The sequence below is a fragment of the Corylus avellana genome, chromosome ca10 (genome assembly GCF_901000735.1).
Source record: "Corylus avellana chromosome ca10, CavTom2PMs-1.0".
Classification (NCBI taxonomy): Eukaryota; Viridiplantae; Streptophyta; class Magnoliopsida; order Fagales; family Betulaceae; genus Corylus; species Corylus avellana.
Window position 1 is genome coordinate 17,333,116 of NC_081550.1, and position 10,400 is coordinate 17,343,515.

At 37.0% G+C, this 10,400-nt stretch overlaps 1 protein-coding gene across 1 annotated transcript; it reads right to left on the minus strand.

The window, feature by feature from the left end:
* Positions 1–1,513: 1,513 nt before the first annotated feature.
* Positions 1,514–6,878, minus strand: LOC132163054 (G-type lectin S-receptor-like serine/threonine-protein kinase At1g11410). Its single transcript, XM_059573254.1, has 6 exons — positions 5,534–6,878; positions 4,590–4,736; positions 4,149–4,348; positions 2,598–2,808; positions 2,226–2,463; positions 1,514–1,898 (listed from the first exon to the last, which is right to left on the minus strand). Coding segments are annotated over exons 1-6 (2,142 nt in total). The 3' UTR covers positions 1,514–1,897.
* Positions 6,879–10,400: the final 3,522 nt, after the last annotated feature.

Sequence of the window (10,400 nt, forward strand, 5' to 3'; positions counted from 1 at the left end):
TTTTTCTATTTTGTCTAATAGAGTTGATTCAGTTGAAGGCTGTCCATCTCCAAATACTCGAGGCTGCACGACACAAATGGTTTTGAACTATTCATCATCTTCTACCTTTCATTCTTCTGAAACATGCAAGTTTCTAAACTTTTTTAAATTTCAACTTAATAATCAGCATCCATGGTGTTGAAGCATGAAGATGGAAGGCATAATCATGGCTGAGGGAGGGCATAATAATGACATAAAAATTTTTTTACCATGGTAAAGGTCGATTTTTAGGAGTTGATGCCCACCCTCGACCACCCTTGGATCTGCCCGTGACCGTCACTTTTAGAAAGTCGATGTATTACCCATCATTGCTGATGCTAAAAGTATGAGTTTCTTTGGACTTGATCATAGTGATTTAAGGGTGCAGGTCAATTTGGACTAATTTACATTAACAAAAAAAAAAAAATAAATCCCATTTGCTAAAATGTGGTGTGGTGAGAACAAAAACTTGCAAATAACTTACTTTTCTCTAAATCCTAATTTTTTTTTTTTTAAAGAATTATGGGGAATAAATTCTCTCAAGAATGTTTCTTATTGATAAAATTGATAAATAACACCTATTGGGAGGTCCATTCTTATTGGGAGGCCATGCCGTCTATAAAGCTGTGGGCAATTTCGTCTACATTTAGGGGTGAAAATTGAATATTAATAATTAGGTGGGCAAAACTAACGCAAAAACTTTTTTTAAGGGTTAAAAATAAAAATTTAGAGGATTTATTTGATAAGAACTTAAAATTTTGGGAAAACTTCACTTTGGCCCCATGAGCTTCTACATGATTTTATAAATCCCCTCTGAACTTTCAAATCTCTCATTTTGGACCCTTAAACTTTCAATTAGAACCCTTCCATTAATTTTAGCCGTTAAAAATACAAAAAAAAGAGACCAAAATGTCCTTGATTTTCATTTTTTTTAAAATAAAAAAACATTTTGGAAGTTGGAATTTTATACAAAAGTCAGGGGTATAAACGTCATGTAACGTTTAAAATCTGACGGAGGGGTCTACATTGAGAATAATTGAAAGTTTAGGGGTCCAAAATGAGAGATTTGAAAGTTCAGGAGGGTTTGTAAAATCGAGTGGAAGTTCAGGGGACTAAAGTAAAGTTTCCCCTAAAATTTTTGTAGAGATTTTTATAATTATGGGGTCAGTAGGGTTGTAGTTCTCTCCCAGTCTACATCACCACCCAATTTCCGTATCCTTTAATTTTCTTCTTGAAAAAATATCCGCTATATCCTTTCATGACGATGCATTTGTATCCTCCTTTTGTACAAGGGATAAAACTATTTAAGTACATGGGATCGATGGTATTAATGAGTGTGAATCATTTTTATTGTTTCTACATTTACTGAATATAAAACTAGCTGAAAATAAATTATGAGCTATTAAGGAAACTGAATAGTTGACTCGTTATCGACTGCCCATGTCAGTCATTAAACCAACAAAATAAATAAGTTTGACTAGAAGGATAAAACTCAGAAGCATCTTGTTACTCAACATTCATAGTTTTACAGACCAACTTTTACAAATGTAGAGATCAAATAGTTGTACAGAAGTTTAACGACCTTCAGGCATGGTGATGGTCAGCTCATTTAAGGAAGCAGGTGGTCCTTTAGAGCCTGAGGAATCCAAACCAGAATTTATGGTTCTGTTGATAAATGCTGGCTTGTTAGGAGATGGAACAGTTCCTTCATTTCCAAGCATGAAGACAATTTCAAGCATGGTTGGCCGATCTGTGGCTTGTTCTTGCACACATAAGAGCCCAATTTGAATGCTTCTCAGAACTTCATGAGTGGGATATTCCTGACCCAATGATGGATCGACTACGTCCAAGGCTTTGCCATCCATCCATAGGTCCCATACCTGCAATAAATTTAAGAGTTTTTATCTTTAGAGTAATTGTCACTTGGGGTGAAATTCAATCAAATTTAGGCTTTTGCTTACATATCCAATCAAATTTAGGGAAGGATTTCCGATGTGATAATAATTGTTTCTCTTGCCACTGATTATCTCTAGTGTCAAGACACCATAGCTAAAGACATCTGATTTTATAGAATATAACCCTTCCATTGCATACTCTGGAGACATGTATCCATTGCAATTGCACCAAAAAACAAAAAATGATGGTCATCTAAGTTTTGCTTTTAGTAGCATTGTAGGTGCATGTGTGAGAGAGAGAGAGAGACATACTATGTGCCAACAACTTTTCTTGTATTTGCTTCATCTTGATCATCACCAAACATTCTAGCTAACCCAAAATCTGAAATTTTTGGATTCATTGCCGCATCCAGTAGAACGTTACTTGCTTTTAGGTCTCTGTGAATGATTTTTAGCCTTGAATCTTGATGAAGATATAAGACTCCTCGAGCAATTCCAGAAATAATGTCAAATCGCTTTCTCCAATCTAACAATTTCCTTCTTATTTCGTCTGACACAAAACATGAAATTAAGATTCCACCAATAATACATAGTGAAAACAATACTTACATGCCCAAAAAATATAAAATTTTACTCTCACATTTATATAATTGAAAATGAGTGGTGATTGAAGAGAATGCATACCGAAGATGAAAAAGTCAAGACTTTTGTTTGGCATGTATTCATAGATCAACATCTTCTCTCCATTGTGAATGCAACAACCAAAAAGCCTCACAAGATTCCTATGTTGGAGTTTTGCTATCAGCTTAACTTCGTTCTTAAATTCTTCAATGCCCTGTTTTGAACTTTTTGAGAGTGTTTTCACCGCTATTTCTTGTCCATTGGCTAGTTGACCCTGCAATTATAATAGGGACTTACACCAATTAATTAACATATATTATCTGTTTTTTTTTTTTTTTACATTATATATAGTATGCACGTATGATGTAGCCATGCATGTAAACCACCATGTGAATCCCTCCATCAAATATTGCTCTACGTGCATGTTAAAGTATTATTTAAATTCAAGTAGTGGCTCATTCGAACCTAACTTCAGACGAGACTTCAACGGAGTACTTCTATAAAATCCTTGTTCAAACCTACCAAACACTTGTTCGAACCGGCTTCCAAACAAGTAACTCGTTCAAACCTAACTTCAAATGAGAAACACTCTCCAGAGTTTTAATCTTCTCTTTAGATCTCGTTTTGACCCAATAATCATCATTTGAATTAGCTTTTTAACACTACCAAGCATGCCTGCATCCCATGTTAGAAACTCAGATATGATTTTTTTATAAGGCTGGTTTGATTGAAAACCGCCCTACTTGAAATGATGATTCGACAAATTTCTTTAAAAAAATGTCTGCTTTAATTGTGGTTCAAGCATTGAAATTTGTGGGTCTGAACAAAAAAATTGTCATTAAAACTTTAGGATTCATTGTCAACACAGATATCCATCCTTCGTGGGTTTGAACAAGAAATCATTTTTGTAGAAAAGTCATTGTCATTGAGCATTTGTCTCTTTGGCTCAGTTTTCTTTGTTCCTCCTTGGAGCTTCGTCCCTCTTTGACTCTGTTTTCTTCGGGTTCTTCTCTTGGCTCTTTGAAATCGTCTCTGATCAGTTTTGCTTTTTAATTCTCGAATTCAAAAGAGGGGAAAATCATTTTTCTTATAAATTTTTTAGACGTTCAAGCACTCGTCAATCACTTTCTTCAAACGGGTGCTTGTCACGTTCCGCAGACATTACGAGGACGAGTTTAATAGAGGCATGCTACACAATCATCTTTCAACCATTTCTTTTTGCAAATCTAATAAATTAATAACTGGATTTGTGAACTTATTATGTGGGTCTCACACAAATTAAATTGTAAATTCATCAATTCACTATATGAAGATGATCGAAAGAATAAATTTTTATTATTTCTTAATCGAATATGAGCGTGAATTCTTTTTAATTGACATAGCTCTTGCCACGTAAACGTGTAAGCCTTAATCCCTTTGTAATTCTATGTGTACCCATAAATATCTCATATATCTTACAAATCTAATGATTGATTTTTTTTTTTTAAATGTATGAAAAAAAATAAAATAAAAGAAGGATGGGATAGACGCTCTACCACTTCTCAACTTGTACTGAAATAGGAATAGTAATATTGGTTAATATTTACATTTAATGTGTACGTGCAAGAAACTAACCTTATAGACCGGACCAAAACCACCTTGTCCAAGCCTTTTAGACGGGGAGAAATTGTCTGTGGCAGCAACTATGGTGCTCATATCGAAAAATTGCACATCTGGCCGTTTTCTTCTAATTTCATCAAGCTTCGCAGAATCTCGAAGAAAGGATTGTGCGCCATTTGTACCGTCATTAAACAATGCGACTTGTCTTCTGCTCCCTGTCCAATCATGCAAGCACATCGTTACAAATGATCGTTGTACAAAATTTTAAGTAATTAAATACAAGAGTAATGACTTTTAAAATTATCATTAAATTTGTAATTTTTATGTGGTAATTTTAAAAGTTATCTATAAGTATGGCTGCCACCACCTATAGGCTATAGGAGAAGGATAAGGAAGATATTCCTTCTCTTAAATAAATAAAAAATAAAAGAAAAATAATTATAAAAATTTGCTTACCTTTTCTCTTCCTCTTTATCAACCAGCTTGCAAATAGGAGAAGAAGAAATGAAGTAAAAAGTATGGCCACCACCACACCTGCCAGCCTCCTCTTATTTGCAAAGAACCTCTCTGATTTCTTTACTTTAGAGGCGGAAACTACTTCCCCTGTCATGCAACAATATATAGACGCACGTAAACTATACAAATAATCATGCAATATTATTTAGGTCCTGCTTGGAATTGTGTTTGAAGGGCTTAAAAGTATTTTTAACACTCAAAAATTCCGTTTAAAAAAAATACTTATTTGGTAAAAATATTAAAAGCGCTTTTAATGGTCCAAAAAGCCTAAAAATAGTTAAAAAGTACTTTTGCCAAAAGCTGAAAAATTAAGCTTTTGCTAAAAAGCTCTATTTTTCAAATACAATCTCAAACAGACTCTTAATCTTTTTGGTTTATTTTATTCTATAATTGGATTGATTTTATAAGTTATATTATAAGACATATTTTACTATATAATAAAAAAAAAGTTAACTTCACTTTAAACCTCTGAATTACCACGCGATTTGATAAGTCCTCAAACTTCAAAACCTCTAAATTTGAACCCTTTTTTTTTTTTTTTTAATAAAATTACAAATTTACCTTTATTTTCAAATTATTATTATTTAAAAAAAAAAAAAAATCACAAGGTGATGACCCACGGTTGGGCCACCTTGTGACCATTTTTTTTTTTTTTCAATTTTTTCAATTTTTTTTAATAAAAAGAAAATTAAAGGGTAATTTTGTCTTTTTAGGGTTTGAACGGCAAAAATTGACGGATGGGGTAAATTGACTGCAATTGAATGTTTAAGAGTTCAAATTGAGATGTTTTGAAGTTTTGGAGTTTGTCAAATTGCGTGATAATTCAGGGATGTAAAGCGAAGTTACCCCTAAAAAAAATATTAAGAAAATTATTGCTCTTGTACCTAACTCGAGCGCAGCCACACGAACATACAAGTCTTGGCCTCCATCCTTAAATGTGTGTGTATCTACCAAATCACTGTGCCACGTAATGCACCCGCCGTCCTCTTTCACATCCACGCTTGCATAAGCCAAGCAAGAACAATTTTGCAAGCACAATTCTCCACACTCTCCAAAACTTACACTCGCGTTTACTCTTGCCACTGAAGTATCTGGAACCTTCACCCCGACCACCTTCTTGAAACCTTCACCGCTCCGGCAAAGAGATGCCTCTCCCTGCTTCCTCGCGCACCCGCCTGACGCATTTCTTAGGAACCCCGGTAGACACGAGCACTTGGAATCATTAGCAGCGTTGATATCACAGTTGCCAAATGTACCGCACTCGCCGTATGTGTCGCACCCATCCGCATAAGGTACTGAGCCAAGAATAGTCCATTTATTCTCTCCCTGCACAAACACATACCGCTGGATCGGCCCAGACTCGTTTAAGACTAACGTTGTTAACACAACTTGATAGCGCGCATTGAAAGTCCAGGTTGTGGTAGTCTCGTTCTGGTTGTCCACCAAACTAGAATTGAAGAGTCCAGAACTTTGCAAGTTGGGAACGCCGCTCCATCCAACGCCAGTCCAGTGACCGGAGCGCCACCGCAGAACGTCGCCGTTGTACAAGAACAACTGAGGGGAGCCATTGGTGTGGATCTTGTACGACCAATTCCCGGTTGCTGGGTCATCTTTGGACTTCCAAGATGTTAGGAACCGGTTCAGGCCCGTCTTTCGGTTAATCCCAATTTTCATTTTTGGAAGTTGGATGTGTGTTGGATAGTCAAAGCTCTCCCATAGTACCTCCCCTGTTCCATTGTCACTGATCAAGACAAGATTTCCTGAATCCTTGAGCTGAGCGAGAGTATTGTCGTTGTTGAGGCTTGGTTTCGAAACATGATTTGTGGACCAGATGGGTGTGGTGCTCCGATTGTTGGCGTGGAGTACGAGGTTTCCATGAACATCAATTGAGAGAACTCCAGTCCTTTCTTTAAGAGGAGTGTCTCTGTTTGCAACCCACACCACCGTATTTCCTGGAGCGCTGTAATACCAAATCCCAATATAGCGGTAGGTGGACTCACCGGGAGTAAAGAAACCAAACGCGAAGGTTTTTCCGGTAGAGACTAGAACCTCACGAAGTTTTGGCTGGTGATCACCACCATCTCTGATGTTTTGGCTGGTAGTAATGGCGTCCAGTGATGTGCCAAACCGGAGGAGGAAATGAAGTAACGTTTGCAAAAAGAGAAACCTCTTTGCAAAGTACATGATCATGTGGAGTGATGGATGCAAGTGTATGATATTTTGAGTCATATCTACTACTATATATCTATATATGCACTAGGTTTCGTCGTGAACCAATTAATGAACATTGCCCTACCCCGATTACTTGTAAGATCCTTTAATTCAATAATCAATACCCCTTTAGCAAGAAACATGGTTTTCCTAATGAAGATTAGATATATAGGTCCTGGCTAATCATATGAGATTGCGGAAAGCATTGAAATCTAGGTGGTGGCAACTAAATATTGGTGGCCCAAATCTCCTAAAAGAGGAAATGTGACAAATGACCACAAAGCAAGTGACGTGTGTAAATGAAACTAAGAAGTCCTTAAAGGGGTAGCTTAGTCGGCTGGGAACCATGTTTCATCAAGTGAAGGTTATTAATTCGAATCTCATTTTTTGTTTCTTTCTATTGGCCGGCATGTAAAAGAAAAGAAAAAAAAAGAAAAGAAAGGGAAGTACTTTATTTTATTACACTGGCAAGGAATATGATCATGGGAAAACTAGAAAGTTGCTTATTGGTTGTCTAGAATTGATTAATTGGTGACGCAGGAGTAGCTTTAGCCACAAATTGGATCAAGCTGGATATTAATTGCTCTGTATATGATATGATGTATTGATGTATCAATTTCTTGCTGCAAAAGAGTGTTTTCTTGACTTTCTAATATTGGCCACGTTATTTGAACAGCTCCCATCACTATCTTAACTATAGGTGATTGGGACTTCTATTAATGCAATTTGTTGTAACCAAGAAAATGGCTTTTTGATTCTTGTGGGATACCTTAAATTTTCTTTCAAGGAGATTTTGATGTTAAATTTAGCCGCAGTTGATACAGTGATTGCTATCTGGCCCTCGACTTGGTCTAGGGTACTTGCAAAATAAAGAAACAAGCGGTGACTCGCTAGCAGTGGCAGAGCCACGTTGGCCTTTGGGGTGTCGCGATTTAAAAAAAAAAATCCTTTCTTTTTTCCTATCCACCCTAACCCACCGCACCCCCAAATCCTGGAAAAAAAGGCTCCTCTTCCGCCGTCACTGACTCACTTAGATAGAATAACTGAAAATGAAAAAAAAAAAAAAACAAAAAAAGAGGCAAGAGCGGCACCGGCGAGAGACGGAGAGAGAAACTGAAAAAGAAACAAAGAGAAACTGAGGAAAAGACTCCAAAGAGGGATCAGGAATTTTTTTTTATTTTTTTATTTTTTTTAAAAAATGTAATACAGGAAAGTGAGCACATGGGGGGCCATGGGAAAAAAGTTAGGTGGGCAGTGGGACTATGGAGGTGAGTGACAAGTGCCCTGTGGCCGTGGGTGATTTTTTATTTATTTTTTGATTTTTTCATAAAAGTGCTCTAAGTTTTGTAACTACATTAATTATTGAAATTTGGTTGAATAGTTGATTATATTTACTAGCTCAAAATCATGTCAACTACAATTTAATTTGTTTTTATATTTCTTAACACAGAACAATAGCTCGTTGACAGAGAACCATTTAGAAGCGGTGCAAAATCGCTTAAGGCAAGTTGCACTTTTGAGGTTAGTTTTCTAAGTTTAATTTGTAATCAAAGTGGTATTGTAATTTTGATATTATGGTTATTAAATATTGAAAGAGAAATTGTTTGGGAGTTTCGATTTAGCGCACATGTTATATTTCTAATATATCAATTTAACTACATATTTATGAACTTTTATAGATATTTTTTTGTGATGCATATATTGTGTGAATTTTTAAATTTTTAGAGTAAAGAAAAATTTTAGTTACCCAAAAAAAACTTTAGCGGCACCCTAATATGAATTATCTGGCTCCATCACCGTTGATAAGAAACAGATTCGAACATATTTGAATATGGTTTTATAATTTGATTTGGTTAAAATCAATGGATGCCATCGCAAGTAATCTGTGCAAACAGATTCGAACAGATTCAATCACGGTTTAAAATTTGATTTGGTTAAAATCAAACATTAGATGCGTCTGGTCTAATGGTTAAGATTCTGCGAAGGAGAACTGGAGAAGGCACCGGTTTGGGAAAAGGAAGATATTGTGTGGAAGGAAATGGCAGAGGAAAGATCGCGAAGAAGCGCACAAGGTTTTGGATTCCAAAAAGGGAGAGGAAAGGAGGGGAAAAGAATCGCTGAAAACGACTGTAAGAGAAAGGGTTTTGAGTGCGTTGTTCTCTCTCTCTCTTGTTCTCTCATTGTTTTGCGTTTTGGTTTTTGCGAACGAAGGAATCGGCGAAGAGATCTGTGGATTTCAGCGGAGATAACTGAAACCCTCTATATTCTTCAATTTATTGTGTGTTTTTGTGCTTGTTTCTTGTTTGGATTCTGGGAAAAGTATGGGCTGGAAAATTCTAGCAATTGCGAGGGATGGCGGTGCTCCTGCCGTAGGATCTAACTGGGCTAGAGGAAGATGTGGATTGCGAGGATGGTGGCATTGGATAGGCGCTTTACAGCGCAAATAGGATAATGGTTTATTAATTGATTTCGTTAAAAATCAATCAAAGAAAGCGCCTGGCCTGATGGTAGGCTTTGCAGAGTAGAATTTAGAAGATGGAGGAATGGGTTCGATCCCTTACAGCGTCAGTTGTCACGTGATTTTCTTAACAAAAATTTTGTTGATGAAAAACCAACGGAACAGCTCGAACTTGTACCCTCCGGGTTTAAGGAGGCAGTGCCTGAACCAATAGGCCATGAAATACTCTTGAGATATTGTCACTTGCATCGTTATTAAATGATTTCAAATGAAGAAGAAGATCCGGAGAAAGATGACAGACTGCAGGAAGAGATTTTTGGAGAAAAATCCCTAACATACCCAAACAACACCGTTTCAAGCGCAACTGCCAAAGAACGTTCCAGCACTGCTGGAAACGATGCTGTCCCAGTCAAAAGAGACGACGTCGTTTCAATGCTGAAGCGGGTCCAGTCCAAGCCTGATCCAAAGGACACCGTTTTGGTGTGAAGCGATACCGGTCTATGGATCCAGGAGCCCCGCTACAAACCGGCCCAACAACTCTTCCAATCGGGTCCAAAGTGGAAGCAAACAGCTCGTAAGTCAACCCTGAAAGCCCAACCCTAGATAAAATTAAAATTAAAATTAAAAAAAAAAAAAAAAAAAAACCCAGACTGAAGTCAACGATGAAGTCTGACCCGTAGCACCACAATCTGAACTGTTGAAGCTCGACCCGCAATTCTGTCTGTATCAGATTATTGGCCCGGGATTCAACCCGCAGTTCAAGAGATCCAGATTCACCAGACCCGGTCCAGCACCAGAAAACCGCCCGGTTCACCTAAATCGGCCGATTCAAGAGTGTTTTGGTAATTTTGCTCGTTCGGGCTCGTTTTAACTCCGATTTGATCCGTTCAAACCGTTGGAAAGCTGATTCGAAGGGCTCCAGCTCTACTAGTTTATGTAGCGGGTACAAAATGTACTATTCTGAGAGAAGATTGATAGAAAATCCTCAATGTCAAGAACTACAAAATACTCCTTTACAAGATGAACAAGACACATATGTTCAAAACAGTGGAAGTAAGAGATAAAGGCAACCGTCAAGTATA

What these genes read in the sequence shown, in the direction of transcription:
- LOC132163054 (XM_059573254.1), bottom strand. Translation starts at nt 6,878, where the DNA reads ATGACTCAAAATATCATACACTTGCATCCATCACTCCACATGATCATG. An exon ending in GATAAAGAGGAAGAGAAAAG is followed by an intron (nt 4,349 to 4,589) that starts GTAAGCAAATTT and finishes ATGATTGGACAG; the next exon opens with GGAGCAGAAGACAAGTCGCA. An exon ending in TCTTGACTTTTTCATCTTCG is followed by an intron (nt 2,464 to 2,597) that starts GTATGCATTCTC and finishes GTTTTGTGTCAG; the next exon opens with ACGAAATAAGAAGGAAATTG.